Source organism: Canis lupus, chromosome 1, assembly GCF_011100685.1.
Source record: "Canis lupus familiaris isolate Mischka breed German Shepherd chromosome 1, alternate assembly UU_Cfam_GSD_1.0, whole genome shotgun sequence".
NCBI classification, from domain to species: Eukaryota; Metazoa; Chordata; class Mammalia; order Carnivora; family Canidae; genus Canis; species Canis lupus.
Window position 1 is genome coordinate 117,640,072 of NC_049222.1, and position 20,362 is coordinate 117,660,433.

The 20,362-nt window shown below is 48.5% G+C and overlaps 1 protein-coding gene across 2 annotated transcripts; it reads left to right on the top strand.

Moving 5' to 3' along the window:
* The first annotated feature begins 845 nt into the window (after positions 1-845).
* On the top strand, positions 846-19,866 carry NPHS1 (NPHS1 adhesion molecule, nephrin). 2 transcript variants are annotated; one of them, XM_038529252.1, is made up of 29 exons: positions 846-1,347; positions 1,459-1,674; positions 1,758-1,880; positions 2,047-2,175; positions 2,655-2,736; positions 3,089-3,192; positions 3,376-3,503; positions 3,596-3,767; positions 3,927-4,084; positions 4,324-4,468; positions 4,588-4,712; positions 5,897-6,083; positions 6,263-6,392; positions 6,599-6,771; positions 7,201-7,341; positions 7,425-7,565; positions 8,345-8,466; positions 9,509-9,680; positions 9,779-9,935; positions 10,031-10,182; positions 11,538-11,649; positions 11,732-11,913; positions 14,104-14,160; positions 16,171-16,290; positions 16,434-16,458; positions 16,565-16,640; positions 16,800-16,893; positions 16,989-17,104; positions 19,171-19,866. In XM_038529252.1, the coding sequence occupies exons 1-29, from the start codon at positions 1,131-1,133 to the stop codon at positions 19,300-19,302; spliced, it is 3,888 nt and encodes a 1,295-aa protein (XP_038385180.1). In that variant the 5' UTR covers positions 846-1,130; the 3' UTR covers positions 19,303-19,866. The 2 variants fall into 2 exon arrangements, with proteins under 2 accessions (XP_038385180.1, XP_038385181.1); XM_038529253.1 differs by lacking the exons at positions 16,434-16,458; positions 16,565-16,640; positions 16,800-16,893; positions 16,989-17,104; positions 19,171-19,866 and adding an exon at positions 13,416-13,437.
* Positions 19,867-20,362: the final 496 nt, after the last annotated feature.

Below are 20,362 nucleotides of genomic sequence, written 5' to 3' on the forward strand. Positions count from 1 at the left end.
AGCAACGTATGGTCACGAAAGTCAAAGATGTGACAAACAGGAGGACGCAGAGATGGAGGAACAAATAAAAGGAAGAAGTGTCTTCAAATGTTGACCGAGAACAAATATTTATTGAGCGTCTGGTGTGTGAGAGAGACAGAGCATGGGGAGTGGGGGATGGGGATGAGAACAAAGACAGGAAGACACGAAAAACTGAGAGGCGTAGAGGCGTAAAGAGAGACAGTGACATAGGTAAAGGCTGCCTGAGATGTAACCACCTAATGGAGAGGGAGGGAGGGAGGGGAGGAGAGACAGAGAAGCTTCATGAACTAGAATGCACGTGGCCATGGGGTGCATTGGGAGCTGGGCTCACTCCTATAACACTTAGTGCAGGTGGTCTTGGACGCTGCCTTTCACTCCACCCACTCTGGCTGCCCTGCACACTTATACCTTAGGCTCTCTTTCACACACACACACTCTTGCATATACTTTCCCAGCTCACATTTCGCTCTCACCTTCCCCATGCTCACACGCATGCTCATGCACCCATACACACACAAGAACACAGACATCTGCACTCTCAGTCTCCCAAACACACTCTTGCACACCCCCCAGCAGAGGTGGCAATGAAAAGATGTCTACTTGGGGAAGGAAGAGGCTTGCCAAGGTCATGTACCAGGGGAGGGAAGAGATGGGGAGTCCCAAACCCATGCTGGGTCCAGCTTTCCACCTGGATCTGACCTGCTCCCCCTTATCCTTGGCCAGAGCCGGGCCCTTGGGGTCAGGGGGGCTGGGGAGGCACCGTGGAATGTTCCTGGCATGTGCTGACAGGGGATTTCATGCACCAGCTGGGCCGGGAGGAGCCTGCTGGGCAGAGACCTGGAGCTGGAGACTCGAGAGGGTGCCCGGGGGAGGCAGCAGTGTGAGGACGACATCGGGCTGGGTCTCCTCTGCCGCGGAGGGTCTCTACCACTGACCACATCAGCCTCATCGCTCTCCTGGGCTCCTGGGGCCTGCCGGACTCTGAGCAGCTGTCCCCTCTGAGGGGCTGTGAGTGGTGAGAGGAGAGCAGGGGTGGGGGTGGCAGGAGAGAAGAGAGAGACTGAAGAGGAGGAAAGGAGAAAGAGAGACAGAGAGAGAGAGAGAGACTTATGGAAAGAGAGGAAAACAGAGAAATAGAAGGAGACGAATGGATGAAGAGAGACAATAAGAAAAGCCAGACACATGGAGAGAGAGATCCAGCTAAAGACAGAACCAGAGACAGGAGGCAGGCAGTGGGCACTGTGGGAGCCACAGCCAGAGGACCCAGGATGGCCCTGAGGACCCCCAGCAGGGCTCCCCTGCTCCTCATGGGGCTGCTGACCACAGGTGAGTGGGATCCCAGCCTTGTGATCCAGTACCAGTGGCCCTCATTTCCCACTCATGTTCTGCAGACGGATGACCCTCTGCCCTCTCCTGCTGACACCTCTGTGTCCCCAGGCCTGGCCCAGTTGCCGCTCTCTGCCTCGGCCCCTCGAGGCTTCTGGGCTCTGCCAGAAAACTTGACGGTGGTGGAGGGAGCCACTGCTGAGCTGCAGTGTGGGGTCCACGCCCCTGGCAGTGTGGTACAATGGGCCAAAGATGGGCTACTCCTGGGCCCTGATCCTAGGATCCCCCGCTTCCCGAGGTACCGCCTGGAAGGAGACCCGAGTAGAGGTAAGAGATCAGGGCCTCAGACCCTGAGCCACCAGCAGGGCCTGACTACGGTCCTGACCTGGGACCCCCGCTCTCACCTGCAGGTGAATTCCACCTGCATATTGAAGCGTGTGACCTGAGCGACGATGCAGAGTATGAGTGTCAGGTCGGCCGCTCGGAGACAGGCCCTGAGCTCGTGTCTCCCAGAGTGATCCTCTCCGTCCTGGGTATGAGTGAGAGAGTCCAGAATTCCAGCCCTCTCTTACTCCAGGGCCTGGGATTCCAAGCCCCCAGTCCCAGACCCAGGGAACACGTTTGATGGGCAAACTCAAAAATCCAAATCCTCATGTTTTCCTCAGTGGTGGCAGCTCACCCCAGACCTTTTCTCACCAGTGCCCCCCAAAGTGCTTCAGCTGACCCCTGAGGCAGGGAGCACAGTCACGTGGGTAGCTGGGCAGGAGTACGTGGTCACCTGTGTGTCTGGGGACGCGAAGCCGGCACCCGACATCACCTTCTTCCAGAGTGAGTGTGGGTGAACTGATGGGGACAGCATCAAGTCCCTGGAGTGGGGCGAGAGTGGGTCCCTCCTAGAGGTCCCAGAAAATAGGACATTCTCGAGTGATGGGAATGCAGGAACGAACTCGGGGAGATGTTGAGGCCAGTGTGAGACCCTGCGAATGGGAGGGAACATCCAGGGAGAGGCACCATAGTCTGGGACTCAGGGAAGGGGCCGAGGCTCCAGACAGAGATGTGGGTGTCATCGTTGGTGCTGAAGCAAGAAGCTGGGTGATGGCGGTGAGTGACACAACTCAGCAAGGTGGTGAGGGCAGGACTCCGGGATTCCGGGAGGCCTGAATGCCTGGAGGAACAAAGCTAGAGCTTTTCCTCTAGAAGCAGGAGGGAGGGGGCGCTATGTCCACACTGAGGATTTCCAGGCCATTCTCCCCAGGATCTACCCTGAGGAGAAGCTGGCATCCCTTTCGCCCTCTTGTTGCTTCAAGGTGGACAAACAGTTTCTGACATCTCTGCCAATGTGAATGCGGGGTCCCAGGAGAAACTCTTCACCACAGAGGCCACAGCCAGGTATGAAATTTGGGATGCTCTCCTCTCAGCCTGACCCCTAAATTTCTCTGTGAAGATGCCAAGCGTGAAGACTAGAGTCAGGCATGAACAATCTGGGACCTAATTCTTCATCCCGATGCTCCAAAACATCTTCATGGGAACGCTATAGTTCCAGAGTATCAAGTACAAGATTTTGGCCAGGGGTGGGCCCGTGGGATCCCAGTTTTCACTGCTGACCCCCCAGATGTCTTCCATGGAACTCGAGATCCTCAAGGAAATTAACGGAGGGAACCTGGGATCCCCATATCTTCACCCTGACTCCCCAAATTTCAGATGATGACTCTGACTCCAGAACCCCAACTTCCCACCCCAGGGTGACACCCCAGAGCTCAGATAATGGGCAGCTATTGGTCTGTGAGGGGTCCAGCCCAGCATTGGACACCCCTATCCGGGTCTCGGTCACCATGAATGTTCTGTGTAAGTGGGGAACTGAGTCAGCTGTGGGGGATGGGGAGCAGGGATTAGGGGTCCTAGGGGGGGTTCCGGGATTATGGAAGGTTCAGGTTCTCAAGGAGAAACATGGCGGTTCTGAGGCTGGTTGTGGGGCCTGGAAACACTGGCTAGGCTCTCCATGCCCACTGAGTGACTGCTGTTTCCCAGTCCCCCCAGGGCCCCCTGTCATTGAATGGCCAGGCCTGGACGAGGGGCATGTGCGGGCAGGACAGAGCTTGGAGCTGCTGTGTGTGGCCCGAGGGGGGAACCCGCCAGCCACACTGCAGTGGCTGAAGGTGAGGGCAGGAGCAGGCATGGGGTGGGGTGGGAGGGGATGCGGGGGTGGGGGGCTGGCCCTGAGCTGGCCCAGGTCTGTCTCTGTCTCCAGAATGGCCAGCCCATGTCCACAGCGTGGGGCACAGAGCACGCTGAGGCAGTGGCCCGAAGCATGCTAGTGATGGTCGTGCGACCGGAAGACCACGGGGCGAGGCTCAGCTGTGAGGCCCACAACAGCGTATCTACAGGGATCCAGGAGCGCGGGGTCACGCTGCAGGTCACCTGTGAGTCCCGATGCCGGATGCCCATCTGTCAGTCCATGCCCCAGAGAACCATCTGTGTCCTCAAAGCATGCCTGCCTGATGCCAGAGACCTTGTCATCTGTCCCCAGTCCCTTGTCGGGGCCGGTCTGAGTGTTTCTCCTCTGTCCCCCGGCCCCACAGTTCCCCCTAGTGCCATTACCATCTTGGGATCCGCATCCCAGTCTGAGAACAAGAACGTTACGCTCTCCTGCATCTCCAAGTCCAGTCGCCCACGGGTCCTGTTGCGATGGTGGCTGGGTTGGCGGCAGCTGGTGCCCACAGAAGAGATGGTCGTGGATGTGAGGCGGTGGCCAGGCTCCTGGGTCTGAGGGAGGAGGGAGATGAGGGCACGACTCCTGGATCTGGGGGAGGACAGGTCTGGCAGCCGGGATGACTGGGTCCTGGCCTTGTGGGCCTCACAGAGGAGGGGTGGAGATGCTTGATGTGTGTCCCTGCTAGGGTCCGGAGCAAACCCAGACCTCTGGGACCTTGGATGGGAGTGCTCTGGCTCCCAAGCCTGAAGCTCGCTCCTTACCAGGGCCTGCATGGTGGCCACATCTCCATGTCCAATTTGACGTTCCTGGTGCGACGGGAGGACAATGGTCTGACTCTCACGTGTGAGGCCTTTAGTGAGGCCTTCACCAAGGAGACCTTCAAGAAATCACTCACCCTGAATGTGAAATGTGAGTCTCCACATTTGCCCAGGGGTGCCCCCCCATTTCCTATCCCTTAGAGACCCCCCTCCCCCGCCCAACAGGCCCAGCCCAGAGAGAAAAGCTACTCTTCCTGGCTTTCCTCACAGATCCTGCCCAGAAGTTGTGGATAGAGGGTCCGCCAGAGGGACAACGCCTCCGGGCTGGGACTCGAGTGAGGCTGGTGTGTTTGGCCATTGGAGGCAACCCAGAACCCTCTCTTACTTGGCTCAAGGTTGGTGCCAAACGAAGGCTATAGGGTTGGCGAGAAATGTGGGGGAAAGACGAAGCCCTTTCGCTCCTCCAGAGTCTTGAGAAATGTTGGAGAAACTTGAATTTCTTGAAAAATACTGGAGAGTTTGAATTTTGGTAGGGAATTGGAAAAGACACAGATGCCATGAGGATTAAATGGAATCCAGGAAAATTCTGGGAATTCTGGGAAAACAGTGAGAATTCTAGGAAAAAAGCAGGAATTCTAGATGAGGATGGGGAAGTCTAGAGAAAAGGCAGTAAATTTCATCAAAAGTAAAGGAAATTCTGGCAAAATCCTAGGGGTTCAGATGAAATGGCAGGGATTTTAGGGAAAGGTAAGAATTCCAGGTGCAAGGACAATGATGGGCAAAGGTTAGAAATTCGAGGGAGAGACTAGTTATTTCACAGAACATTTGAAAACCTATTGATATTAATTTCCATTCATGGGATTCGGGGGTAAAAAGCGAAGTTCCATTAAAATTAAAAGAAGTTCTGAGAAAATCCTGGGAAGTTAAGGGGCTAGTGAAAATTCTGGGGGAAATACTAAGAATTAGAGGAATGAAATTTAACTGGATGGAATTCTAGGAAAGTGACGAGAATTTGGGCAATCAAAGGATTCTAGGCAAAGACTAGTGTCATAAGAGAATATTGGGGAAGGATTCAGAAATCCATGGAAAGAGTGTGGAATTAAGAGAACAATCAAAGGAAATCTTGGGGAACGTGGGAATTTTAAGAAAAGGAACTAAAGATAGAAAAAAAATGAAGAAATTCTGGGAAAGGCTTGGGGATTCCATGGGACTTTCCTGGTGTGTGGTGTTTGCTAAGTGTAGCCGGAATGGAATTTGAGGAGTGGGGCTGAGGGTCGGCAGGGGCACCAACCACTGCTGGCCTCTGGAGGCCAGTGGAGGGGTGCCTCGTAGGGGTGGAGGCCGGATCTCACTGCAAAGCCACTGGGCTCTGGGGCCCCAGGGGAGGCAGAGAGACTCCCCGTGGCAGGTGCTCAATTCCAGTCCCCATTCGAATCTACTTTAGTGAGTGCCAGGGAAAGGAGGCCCCTTTGCCTCATCACACCAAGGCTTTATCAGAGCTGGCTGCAGCCAACCCAATGGGCTGTTTCTGGGGGGAAATGTTAGGGCTGCTTGTCCCCCAGTTAGTCTCTGCCCTCAGGACTCCCGGACGGTGACTGAACCGCGGCCGCCCCAGGAGCCGCGGAGGGTGCAGCTGGGAAGTCTGGAGAAGTCAGGGAGCACGTTCTCCCGAGAGCTTATACTGATCACGGGTCCATCGGACAACCAGGCCAAGTTCACGTGCAAGGCGGGTCAGCTGAGCGCATCCACGCAGCTTGTGGTGCAGTGTGAGGGCGCCCTGGGCCAGGACCTGGGGGAGGGCTCGGTCGTGGCGGGGAACTAGGCCAGAGCCAGGCTGGGGGACAATGGATATGGACAGGCAGGACGCGAGCAGCAGAGCCTGGGGTCTCGGTAAGGCGGAAGCAGGGTCTGAGCCTCGCTCTTCCCACCTGGCCCGTTCTTGAAGTTCCCCCAACAAACGTGACGATCTTGGCCAATGCTACGGCACTGCGCCCAGGGGATGCATTAAACTTGACTTGCATCAGTGTTAGCAGCAACCCGCCTGTCAACTTGTCGTGGGACAAGGAGGGGGAGAGGTGAGATGCCAGGGGCCCCCCTCCACTCTCTGGTTCTGGTCTCACACCTTCACCATTTGAGCCCCCACCCCCACCCCTGCGGTCCTGCCCCCTACCTAGTTTGAACCCCCCACTCCCACCCCTCCGGTCCTGCCCCACACCTAGTACCTCTCTGGCTCCGGTTCCATCCCTGAGCTCGCCCCGACCTGGCCCTGCGTGGTCCACAGGCTGGAAAGTGTGGCCACACCGCCCCGTAGTGCCCCATTCAAAGGCTCTGCGGCAGCCAGGAGCGTCCTTCTGAGAATGTCATCCCGAGACCACGGCCACCGAGTGACCTGCCGAGCCCACAGTCCTGAGCTACGGGAAACCATGAGCGCTTTCTACCGCCTCAACGTGCTGTGTAAGTGGAACCCCTCTTGATTCCCTCCTGACTCTATACTACCTGGGTCTTCGCGTGGACACTCCTTTATCTCCATTCTACAGCTGGAAACTTTCCTGACCTTTATCCTTGACCCCTGGCTCTACACCAACTCCTGTCTTACCCAACCTCCATTTTGCCTTGCCCTCTTTTCAACCCTTGACTGTGAGCCCTCTTGAACCCCTTCTCTATCTTTTAACCTGACTCTGACCTTTACCCTTTTCCTAAACTAGATCCTGACCTCTATCCTGAACCTAACAGCAGAGCTCAGCTCTGAACTTGTTACCTTGTACACAACCTTAAATCTAGTCATGAGTCCAGCTGTAACCCTTAGAGCAGTACCTGATCTCAGATCCATCCCAGACCCCAACCTTAACAACAATCTTGACTTCAGTGGCGCCCCTTCCACAGATCCTCCAGAGTTCCTGGGGGAGCAGGTGCTTGTGGTGACCGCGGTGGAGCAGGGTGAGGCACTGCTGCCGGTGTCTGTGTCTGCCAACCCTGCCCCGGAGGCCTTCAACTGGACTTTCCGTGGCTACCGTCTCAGCCCAGGTGCGTGGAGTGGTCAGGGAGAGGGGTGCAGAGGCCCCCCAGACTGGAGGGTCTGGCAGGGCCCTCACCTTGACCTCCCCCAGCTGGCGGCCCTCGGCATCGCATCTTGTCTGGTGGAGCTCTGCAGCTGTGGAATGTGACCCGCGCTGACGATGGCCTCTATCAGCTGCATTGCCAGAACTCAGAGGGCACCGCCGAAACTCTAGTGCGGCTGGATGTACACTGTGAGCACCCCTTCGTCACCCTAGCAAGCTAGGGAGTTCTGGGAGCCCCGCCCCCCCATGCCGAACAACACCCGTTCAGGGAGTCTTGCCCATTGTGGAGTCTCCTATGGTGGAAGCCCAGCCCACCCAGGGATAGGCACCCATGCTGAAAGCTTCCCACTCTGGAAGCTCCGACTGTGATGGAGTTGCTCTCGCTTTGAGAACCTTGCCCAGTAGAGAGACCCTATGTGGAATCTGCTCAGACAGGGGCCCATTTACATGGGAGTTACTCTCATCAGGAAGCCTTGGGGCACCTGGGTGGCTCCGTTGGTTAAGCATCTGACTTTTGATTTCGGCTCAGATCATGATCTCAGGGTTGTAAGATTGAGTCCTGACTAAGCTGTGCTTAGGGTGGAGCCTGCTTAAGATTCTCTCTCTCTCTCTCCCTCTGCCCCACTACCCCCATGTGCACATGTACAGGAGCGGTCTCTCTCTCTCTCTCTCAAAAAGGGGGGGGGGGAGCCAAGCGCACTGTGGAAGCTCCACTTCCACAGAATCATGGAAGTCCGCCAGACCTACTCTTGTCACCACAGAGGCACAGCACAGTGGAGGGTGGAGAATGCCTTACTAACCCTGAGAACTTTACTCCAACTGCTCTGCATAAAGGGCAGACTGTATCATACCTGTTCATGCCTGTAACTTTCCTGAGCACCACTAAGGCGCTTTTCCCACCTGGAGCCTTCTCCCATCACCATCTGTATGGACACAAGTGGCTTTCCCACCCCTTTTGCCTTCCCCAGATGCTCCCACTATCCGAGCTCTCCAGGATCCTACTGAGGTGAATATTGGGGGTTCTGTGGACATAGTCTGCACTGTTGATGCCAATCCTATCCTTCCAGAGATGTTCAGCTGGGAGAGGCTGGTAAGGATCTGACCTTTGGTAAATGAAGATGGGGGCTTGAGGATGTGGTTTCCTGATTATGAGCTCCTTGGGGAGAGGGATCACAGCTATACGATCCTGTATAACTATATGTTGTTGGGCTCCAAGAACTAACTAACATATACTATACATATGTATAACTATATGTATGCTCCAAGAACTAACTAACTGTTGAGTGACAGATGGATGGGTGCATGAGTGAATAGATAACCATGTGAGTGGGTGGGCAGGTGAATGGATATATGGATCAATAGGTAGGTGGATGGATGAATAAGTGAATGGAAGAACAGAGGGACAAACAAACATGTGAATGGGTGGGTAGTTGATGAATAGAAGAGTGGCAAAATGGTTCAATGAGATAAATGAATAGATATATTGATTAGATTAGAGGGTAGATGGATGGATAAATACACATCAGTGGAAAGATGTCTGTGGAAGGATGATGGATGAATGGATGGACAGATGGAATGGATGGATGAGTGCATGGGGCAATAGAGAGATGGAGAAATGGATAAACAAGTAGTTGGATGAACTGATGAATAGTTGCATGTATTTATGGGTATGTGCATGTATGAGTAAATAGAAGAGGTGGATGGGTAGAGATGGAAGGGTGGATAGGAGGATAGGTAGAAGAAAAAAAAGGATTGGATGAATGAATGGGTAAATGCACAAATGGATGAAGGAGAGGTAGATGGATCGATAGATAAATGAATAAATCAATGAAGAGATGGATGGTTAAATAGATGGAGAGATAGATGGTTCCAAGCATGAATGGTTGGATAAATGGATGGGTGAATAGTTTTCTGGGTTGGTGGATGAATGGATGGGCCATGAATGAATGATTGGATACATGGATAGATGGATGGATGACTGGTTGAATGGATAGACGGACAGGGGAATTTTTTCTTCACTGGATCTTTGGAGGGTGATTCTGTCTAGGAGAAAAAAGCTACAGGAGGGACACAGTTTGGGGGATAATGGAGCTACAAACTTGGGGGCCATCTCCTGTATCTTGTGCCACAAGGGAGAAGAGGAGGAGGACCAGAGCCTGGATGACATGGAGAAGATATCAAAAGGATCGACAGGGCGTCTTCGAATTCACCATGCCAAACTGGCCCAGGCTGGTGCTTACCAGTGCATCGTGGATAATGGAGTGGCACCTCCAGCCCGAGGGTTGGTCCGACTTGTTGTCAGATGTGAGTAACACCCAAACTCCTGATTTCAAGGCCTGCCACTAAACTCACATCTCTCATGTCCTACCACATACCTCATGTTGACCAACAACTCCTCCTAGTCGCCCCCCAGGTGGAGCACCCCACTCCCCTAAACAAGGTGGCTGCAGCTGGAGACAGTACAAGTTCTGCCACTCTCCACTGTCGTGCCCGAGGCGTCCCCAACATCGTCTTCACTTGGGCCAAAAATGGAGTCCCTCTGGATCTCGAGGATCCCAGGTGAGTCAAGGCCTAGCCAGGTAGCGCTCTAGTCCCAACTTTGGTTCCTCGACCCCGGTTACCCTTCCTGAATCCCTGCCACACCTCCTCTCCAGGTACACAGAGCACACATACCACCAGGGTGGGGTCCACAGCAGTCTCCTGACCATTGCCAACGTGTCTGCAGCCCAGGATTATGCCCTCTTCACGTGCACAGCCACCAACCCCCTTGGCTCAGACCACACCAACATTCAACTCGTCAGCATTAGTATGGTGGGAGCGGGCTGTGCGGGTGTTGGGAGGATGTGCCCTGGATCAATTTCCAAGTCTCTTGTTGGCCCAGAATGGCAGTGTTCCCAAAACCTGGGAAATGTTTATGAGCAGGGATGGAGTTTCTGCCTGCCCTGAAAATTCTAATGGAGACTAGATCTTCAGGGAAATCCACAGCAAGGGAAAAAGGAGGGAGAGGGTACTTACTGGCCTGAATAACCAAAAAGTACATTGTCAGGGGTCGTTGGATCTATGTTCAGGTCATCAAGAACTCTCCGACTCTCAGGTTTGCTTTTCTCTGTGTTGGCTTTATTCTAAAGCTCCTCATAGAGGGCTGTTGGATTTCCCAGGAGAAATGGAATTTATTTCTCTTCCTAACAGTGTATGAAAGTACTAGACTTAAAATTTATTGGCTCTACTCAGCTCCCATCACATCCCTGAACCAATCCTGTGGTTAGGAAAGGTTTGGCCTGGTCACATATCTCTCCTACAAGGAGTAGAGTCACTTCCATCAGAAGCACCTGGCCTGAGAATGTGGGTGAGTGGTTTTCCAAAGGATATTCAGGGTTCTACAACCAGAAGAAATGATGAATGAATGTGACATCGGCACCAAAAAATCCACACAGAGAAGATATGTCATATATAGGCTAGGCTCATATTTAGCAAGTCTGTATTTGCAAATTTGCCTACTTGCTAAAATTTATTTGTATCCTCAGAATCAATACTCATGTGCTTTCTTGGGTCATTCAGGAACATGTACAGAGCAGGCAAAAAAATACAGTCATTCAGTAAGCACATTCTTAGCTAGGGTAGAACCAGGTGACACTCTGTTCCAGCTTTCATACTACAAGGAAGTATCCTCTCTGCGGCCTATTGAGTGCCGTATTTTTTGCACTTTTGTGCTTTTTGTTAGTGATTTTGCTATTTAAAGTAATCGCTAGCCACAGTGCTGAAGTCTAGAGTTCCTAAGGATATGGAGAAGACACTTCGATTGGATAAACTTCGTTCAAACATGAATTATAACACTGTTGGCCATGAGTTCAATGTTAATGAATCAATAAGATATATTAAATAAGGTGCCTTTAAACAGAAACACAAAAAAACAAGGTCATGTATTGATTGGCTGATGAAAATATTGTGACAGGATGTTCACAGGAATCTAAATGCATTTCCCCCAGAAGCAATGATTTGATGTTCTGTAATTCAGTGTTCATAGCAACTTTATAGAACATTACTGCCACTAATCAGAAGAATTGATTATATATTTAAAATAATTCTTAGAAAAATCTAGAAGGAATCTTCCAGAACCCTGTTGTTATCCTCTGACTAGTTCCCTCATCCTTTTCCTCAAAGGCCGCCCGGATCCCCCAACAGGATTAAAGGTTGTAAGCATGACCCCATATTCGGTGGGGTTGGAATGGAAGCCTGGCTTTGATGGGGGTTTGCCACAGAAGTTCCAAATCAGGTGGGTCCCTGTTAAGGTAGAAAGGGATGGAAGCCAACAGGGCTAGGGCACCTCCTGAATGACTGCCCTCTCTTTCATGCAGATATGAGGCACTTGGGACTCCAGGGTTCCTCTACATGGACGTCCTACCGCCTGATGCCACCACCTTCACACTAACTGGGCTACAGCCTTCTACACGATACAGGGTCTGGCTGCTAGCCAGCAATGCCCTGGGGGACAGCGGACTAACTGACAAGGGGTCCCAGATCCCTATTACCACCCCAGGTGGGAAGGGACAGTCTTGAATAGGTTGCAGAGCTCCTCAGGGGACTTATGGGGTGATATAGTGAAGTAGATATTTATTATTCCCTTTGTATAGATGAAGAAACTGAGGACCAGAGAGGTGAAGCAAACTGTTGAGGCTCACATAGCTAGAAGGAAGTAGAGATGAGATTGGAACTCAGACAGATGAACTCCAGGAACCAGTTTTAATTTTTTAATTTTTTAATTTTTATTTAGTTTTTAAAAATATGTTATTTATTTATTCATAAGAGACACCCAGAAAGAGAGAGGCAGAGACATATGCAGAGGGAGAAGCAGGCTCCTCGCAGGGAGCCCGATGTGGGACTTGATCCTGGGACTCCAGGATCACTCCCTGGGCCAGAGGCAGGCACTAAAGCACTGAGCCACCCAGGGATCCCCAGGGACCAGTTTTTAGCCACTAAGCTATACTGTCTGAAACAACACAAGGGAAATTAGAAGAATGTATGCTTTGAATGGAAAGGAAAATATGGAAATTGTGAGGTGCAGCTAAAGCAGTGCTGAGCAGGACATTTATAACATTAAGTGGTCATTTAATTTTTTAAAAAAAGCTTCAGTCAGATTGATGCTTAGTTGTCATCTTAAAATAGAATTAGAAAAAGAAGAACAGGGATCCCTGGGTGGCGCAGCGGTTTGGCGCCTGCCTTTGGCCCAGGGCGCGATCCTGGAGACCCGGGATCGAGTCCCACGTCGGGCTCCCGGTGCATGGAGCCTGCTTCTCCCTCTGCCTGTGTCTCTGCCTCTCTCTCTCTCTGTAACTGCCATAAATAAATAAAAATTAAAAAAAAAGAAAAAGAAAAAGAAGAACAAATTAAACCCAAAGTAAACAGAAGGAAGGAAATAATAAAGAGCAAAATGGATGAACTAGAAAACATAAAAACAATAGAGAAAAATAAATGAAACCAAAAGCTGCTGCTTTGAAAGGTCAATAACCTTCATAAAGTGAATCAAGCCAAAAAAGAGAGAAGACACAACTACACCGATCTCAGGAATGATAGAGGGCATCACTACTAACCCTTAGACATAAGGGGAAGTTAGGGAATATTACAGACAACTTACAGCAACTTTGATGAAAGGGACAAATTTGTTGATATGACTAATGAGAACATTTTGACTCTGGCAGGCACTGTAATGTAACAGCTCATCACACAGAACCTGGTTTAGACAAGCCTGGTTTCAGGTCTCAGCCCTGCCACTTCCTAGTCATGAGACCTTGGGCAAGTTACTTAACATTTTTGAGCCTCAGTTTCTAAAAATAAGGTATCTCATATCTCTGTGCCTATTTCTGAAAGTAGGTCTCCTTCAGACAGTTGTGAGGATTAAATAAATTACTTTATCTAAAGTGCTTAGAATGGGGACGTGTACAAAGTAAGTGCTATGTAAATGCTGATTTAAAGAAATGCTCTCTGCTCAATTTCTGTTTACCCCAAGAGAGCTTCCTTTTTCTGTCTTTCCCTTCCTGACAGAGCAATCTTTTTCCTTATGGAGGTAAGGAACTTCTCCCATTCCTCTTCTTTCCTTCTCCCATTACAGTCTTTGCTCTAAGTACTAAAGCATAAAATACTACACTCACTTCACTTGCTCTAGAACTAATACCTCTATTAAGACATTTAGAGAGCTCAGCATCTTTTTTGGTTAACCGTCCAAAATTGATAATTTGGGTTAAAAGGACCTTCCATATCATAAAGCACTCATCAATAATAATAATATATAATTATATACTAATTATTATCATTATTATTACTATTGGCATTAGATAGTGCCCTTACTATCAGCAATTTGCAGTGTCTTGAAATATTCCTTTTTAAAGAAATATTTATTTATTTCTTTAAAGAAATAAATAAGAAAGAGAGAAAGAGAGAGAATGCACGAGGAAAAGGGGCAGAGGGAGAGGGAGAGAGAATTGCAAACAGACTCCCTGCTGAGCATAGAACCTGAAGTGTGGCTCAATCTCACCACCCCAAGATCATGACCTGAGCCAAAATCAAGAGTTGGTTACCCAACCAACTGCATCACTCAAGTGCCCCTGAAATATTCCTAAGAAGCCAAAAATCAGTTCCTCAAAATGGGTTGAAAAGCTTAATAGGAAACTGAAATATTTAAGGCTTACTCAGACTCTTGGTGTTAATTCACAATCTCTATACCCACCCCCAGGTCTAGACGAGCCTTCTGGAGAACCTGACTACCAGCTGCCCACAGAGCAGCCTGTAGGTAGGTTTTCAATTTCTTGAATATCCCTCTCACCCCTGAGAATAGAACCTTCTGGTTTCCAACCCCACCACCTCTGTTTTGTGGCCACAGCCCCTTAAGACTTAGCTCTGTCTGTTATGCAACGTCCTAAGCGCTATCTTTTGCTTGAATATGATACATTTTCTCTCTAATTCAGTTTAATTCTGAAAGAATTAGCTGGTTCCACACCCTGTGCAGAGCCTATATCAATTTGCTTTTTAAAAGAAGATCTATTAAGGACAGAGAGTGGGGGAGCGGGAGACTCAGAGAATTTAATCAGACTCCCTGATGAGAATGGAGCTGGAGGCGAGGGCCCCAAGGCAGAGCCCCACACAGGGCTAACACACACCTGGACATGGGCCTGGACATGTGTCACAAGGCCTTACGTGGGGCTCGATCTCACCACCCTGAGATCATGACCTCAGCTGAAACCAAGAGTCAGATGCTTAACTGACTGTACCACCCAGGTGCCCCTGTATTTATTGGCTTTTGATATAGAATAAACCAATTCAAACAATGATTATAGCAATAACCATTGTTTCTCTTGATTCTATGAGTGGCTGAACAGTTCTAGTCTGGGCTACAAGCAGCTGGAGGCTCATCTGGGACTGGTTGATCTAGGATGGCCTCCTCCTCACACATCTGACAATCTGATTCTTGGTTGGGACAATGGAGATAACTGGGTGACATGTCTCTCCTTGACTTGTTCACATGGAGGTGGTCACAAGAGTCCCAAGAGCAGCACTTTCAAGCTTCTGATTCTGTCACACTTGATGTTGTCTCATGGGCTGAAGCAAGTGACATGGCTCAACTCAGAGTCAGTGTGGAAAGGGACTACTCAAGAGTGTAGTTACAGGGAGAAAATTATGACCATTTTGCTAACCACCCCCCTTCAAAGCCTGAGAAGAAAGTTGCAAGTGACAGAAATTCAGCTGTTGTGGGCAACAAAAAGATTTGCTTGGCTTGGGAAATGGAAAATTTCAATAGGTGATCACAATTTTCACGAAGGACCTATTCCTCTGTCTCAACTTTGCCTTCATTTTTGATGGCCTCCTTCTCAGGTTCTTTTGTCAAGAGTGCAGAGAAATACCTGTTCCCCTCCACACACCTCCAGCTTTGTTCCACTTCTCACCAGTCTGCAGAGGAATGTCCTAAATGTTATGGCAAAAATCCACCTTGGGTCAAACGCTAGATAGGTCTGAACTGATCACTGTGGAAAGAGGGATGGGTGCTCTTATTGGCCAGGGAGGGCCATGTGTCCTCCATGGAGATCTGTGGGAACATATAGCCTGAGAAGGAAGAGGAGGAGGAGGAGGAGGAGGAGGAGGAGGAGGAGGAGGAAGAGAGAGAGAGAGAGAGAGAGAGAGAGAGAGAGAGAGAGATTGGCTATTTTCTCAAAGGAAAATGAGTGCTGTTAGCAGAAGATAGGGAGACAAATGCTGAGCAGATGTCTACTTAGAGGGATTTAGTCTTGTCCTTTAGGGATATACAGAAGACTCTGATATTACCTGGAATGGAAGTTTGTGCAAAGAAGTCATTTGAGAAGAAAATCAGTTGGGAAAAAAGAACATTTAAGGACAGACATTTGACTTTTCCAAGGTTTAGGGGTGTGGCTTTGCCTCAGTGATTCTGGAAATAGCCAGTAGTTAGTTTGTGTGGTTGGAGAGTCCAGTACCAGGATCTATGGATGGTGGGTGGGGCTGAATACATGGGAAGAGGTCTTGAATGCCCATATAAAGAGCTGAAGCTCCCATTTGAGTCTACACATGGGGCTCACGCAAAGGTAGGACCCACTGTTAGTAGCTTGACTTGAGAAAGGAGCCACCTGCCCTGAGGTGGCAAGAGGGAGTGGGCATAGGAATCCCTCCCATCTCCTTCCTTGATCTAGGAAAAGAGACTTTGCTTAGTCAGAAGCGAGCTTTCTCAGAGAATGCTGCTCCGGGCCTAGAGCCAGTTGTTTTGGGTTCACTGAGGGGTATCTTCTGCCCTCAGGACCCTCAGGGCTGCCTCTACTGCCTGTGCTGTTTGCTGTTGGGGGTCTTTTGCTGCTTTCTAATATCTCCTGTGTTGGAGGATTCCTCTGGCAGCGGAGACTGAGGCGTCTTGCTGAAGGTGAGGAGAGACTGTTATTCCCCTGCAGGGATGGAGGCCCAAGGGTGACAGGGAGCCCTGGGGCTGCTCCATATTGAATGTTTCCCAGGGCTGGTTCGCCAGAGAAGGGGTGTCTTTGATCCTTTTTTTCCTACTTTCCATAGGCATCTCGGAGAAGACAGAGACAGGGTAAGTGGGAATATTTTTCTGTAAGAAAGCCTCTGAAGAAAAAGGTTTGGGGATGAGAGATATCAGAGTCAAGACCCAGCTGCTCTCCATACCTCTATCCTGGAAGGTCGGAGGAGGACCGAGTCAGGAATGAATATGAGGACAGCCGGTGGACTGGAGACCAGGACACTCGAAGCTCCACAGTGAGTGGGGGGGTACTCCTGAAAGCCCTGCCAGGGAACTGGCATATTAAAATTCCATCATTAACTTCAGGTTAATCATTGTCCTTTCTGGGAACTATGGAGCCAGAGGATGGAAAAGATTTTATCTGGGTTTTTTTTGGGGGTGGGGGCTACTGACAGGTTAGCACAACAGATGTGGAACCATATTACCACTCCATGAAGAACTTCAGCCCCCAGCTGCCACCAACACTGGAGGAGATGTCTTATCTCCGAGGTGAGCCATGACAGTGTCAGAACTCCTTCTGCTCATAGGTACCCCTGACCTCTGGACAGATCCCCTGATCATCCTTCCTTCCACTCTAACTTCAGGTTTCACACATATTGAAGAGGAGAATATGGCTTTTCCTGGACACCTGTATGATGAAGTGGAAAGGCTATATGCCCCGCCTGGGGCCTGGGGACCCATCTATGATGAAGTACCAATGGTGAGCAGATTTGTATCAGCAGAAGTCTTTCCTGGATAGTGCCAGAAAACCCACATCCTACTGTTTATATTAGTTAGGGTAAGCTAGAGGCCATAGTACAAAGGCCTGACTATGGTCCTATTTCCTTCTCACATAGCAATCAGAGGTGAGTGACCCTATTGCACATGGTTACTCCAGAACCCAAGTTCTTTCCATTGTATTCCTTTGCCATCCTCTAGTCCATGTTTGTTCAAGTTTGCATGGATAGGCTAGTTTACTGCAGGTTTCAACTGGTGTGAGAGGGAAAAAGAGAGTGCGGTAGAGGCAAAACCCTGTATTATGGTCCAGGCCCAGAAATGATACACTCTACTCATTCTCTGATGAGAACACAGTCACATGGTCACATCTAACTGAAAAGGAGACTGAGAAATATAGTCCAGCTTGGCAGCTATATGCCTCACTATAGCTCTATTACTGTGGGAAAAATAAGCAATGCGTTCTATTGGATAATTAGCCTTCTCCACTACACTGGTCAAGCAGAGAGATATAGAGGGGTGTAGCAGAGAGAAAAAGTTTTTGGCCCACTCAACTGAAAAGTCAAGGGATAGAATAGTCTTCAGGTCCCACCCAGGTGGACCCAGAGTTTCCTCCCTAGAGTGTCCTTAGAAAATGCAGGTTTGTATCCTATTAGATTGGAAACCTTCAGAGAAGGAGAAAGCTTCTTTTCCAATAGCCTTAAAGCCCCAGAGCTGACACTTTATTAGTCTAACTTTGGTCGCATATTTATTGATGAACCACGGACGCAGGGGAAAGACTATGCTAATTGGACAGGTCTGGATTGGTGCCCAGCCATGGCATTAGGGAGTAGGGGCCAGTCTCACTCAACCCACTGGACTGAGAGAGAGGAACAGGGAATCCAGAGGGAAGTGAAGATGGTGGCTGGGCAGGCAAGAACAATAGACATCTTGACCATCAACTACCCCCACGTACTGTAAGGGAGGTGGAGCAGAACCCTTGACTTTCTGTGTGGCCTTGGCTAATGCTCTGGCACCTCTGGCCAAGAATTTCCCTCTGTAACTTTGTCCCAGATGGGGCACTGTTCTCAGAAGCGTGGGAATAACGTGCCTTAAAATGCTGTGCCACGTCAAAATGCTGTCCGTGGTGCTGAACCATATGTGCTCTCTAAAGCACAGATGCAATCTGCACACTTTTTCTGTAAAGGTCCAGATAGTAAATACTTTGGGTTCTGCAGGACATGCCTGTCCTTTTTGAAACTACTCAGCTTTGCCGCTACATAGACAATACATAATAGACATAACATAACTGAATATATACATACATACATAGACAATACATACTGAATAAGTATGGCTAAGTTCCAATAAAATTTTATTTTTGGACACTGAAATTTGAACTTCATATAATTTTCATATGTCATAAATATTCTTCTTCTGATATTTTCCCATTAATTAAAAATATGTAAAACCATTCTTAGCCCCAGGCAGTACAAAAACAAGCAGCAGGCTGTATTTGGCCCACAGGCAAATCTGCTCTAAAGTTTGCCGAGCTAAAACAACCATTTTCTCCTAATCCTATGGCAAAGCACATTTCCAGTAAGGACTGTTCCACATGGCCATTTTTTGCCTTCTATTTTGATGAAGATTTGGAAATTTATAGGACTAACAGAATCATGACTCACATTCCACTCCAATTTCGATAACATGCATTTTTAAAAGTTTCATATTTCTGACATTTAAATTATTTTTCTGACAGAAATCATGAGGTATCTTGGACTTGCTTAAAAATAACCCAGTTAGTGGGGTTAGGAGATGAAAAGATGGAGATATAGATAAATCAAGATTGACCAAGGGTTGATATTAATGAAGCTAGGTGATGGGTACATGGAGGTTCATGATGGAGGCTCATTATCACTCTCTTCTTTGTAGTTGGATTTCCCCCCCATAATTAGAAGCTAAGACTTTTTTTTTTTTCTGAGAAGTTGAGTAGGAGTGTGTATCCCTTTTGGAGCTGCAATGATGATCCCCAGGGCATATGTCTATGGTTCTAACTCCACCTTTGGTTGTCAGGGCCCCTCTGACCCCTCCTGGCCTGAGGAGACATATGAGGATACAAGAAGAATCTATGATCGGGTAGCAGGAAACTTGGACCCTGTGGAAACTGATTCTCTACCCTTTGAGCTGAGGGGACATCTGGTGTGAGAGCCTTCCCAACACCCTTTTCCTACATCTGCAAGACATAATATTCCAATGATCTTTTTTATTCCAACATGGGCTGAGCTTGTTAAGTGAGCTTCATAAGACACAAAGGGATAGGACTATTTTTGAGAGAGGTGTATGTAAGTAACAGGAGATGATTCAAGCTGGTGCCAACAGGCTTATATAAATAAGACTCTTCTGGGAGGTGGCTTTAGAAACTAAACTTCTCCAAAAGGAAACAGTGGATTGTAAAAGACATCTCAATAATGAAAAGCTACTTAAGGGTCTTTATGCTTTTTAAAGTAAAATTTTCAGAAGTTGGCAAAGACCTATTTAAAATAGTTCATTTTGAGTTCAACTACACCTGAAATAGCTAATAATAAGTGGAATTTATGAACTATTATTGTGTCCTACTTGTTTTATTATTTTCTACAGGTATCTAAAATATGACATATAAAAATAAAATTAAATAAATAAAATATGACATATATAAACTATGATACACATGTAAACATAGACTCTATAGAAAATAAAAAGGCAATAAAACAAGCTAGACACAAACGAAAACATATTGTATGATTTCACTTCTAGAAATTCTAAAACAGGCAAAGCTAATCTAAAGTGACAGAGCAGATAAGCAGTTGCCTGGGACCAAGAGAAGAAAATTGAAGAAAATTGACTGCAAAATGGCACAACAGAATTTTTTGGGGTAAATGTTCTATATCATGATGTGGTGGTGGTTTCATGGGTATATAGATTTGTCAAACTCATTGAACTGTACACTTACGATGGGTGCATTTTATAGTACATAAATTATGCCTCAGTAAAGGTAATTTGTAAAACAGTGTCCATAATAAAGCAGCTCAGGAAGAGAATTCTTTTTTCTTCCAGCAAGAGAATTTTTATTGTTTATATTGAACAGACAGAAGGAAAAGTCTGCCTCTTTTCACGGCTAAAGAGAGTATAGCTAAGTATAATCTTCGCTTATGACTCCACTTCTATTTGATTAATCATATTATTGAAACTGTAGGTTCAAATGCTCATCAACATATTAATTTTTTTA

What these genes read in the sequence shown, in the direction of transcription:
- NPHS1 (XM_038529252.1), top strand. Translation starts at nt 1,131, where the DNA reads ATGGAAAGAGAGGAAAACAGAGAAATAGAAGGAGACGAATGGATGAAG. An exon ending in CCACAGAAGTTCCAAATCAG is followed by an intron (nt 11,650 to 11,731) that starts GTGGGTCCCTGT and finishes TCTTTCATGCAG; the next exon opens with ATATGAGGCACTTGGGACTC. An exon ending in GCCCACAGAGCAGCCTGTAG is followed by an intron (nt 14,161 to 16,170) that starts GTAGGTTTTCAA and finishes TTCTGCCCTCAG; the next exon opens with GACCCTCAGGGCTGCCTCTA.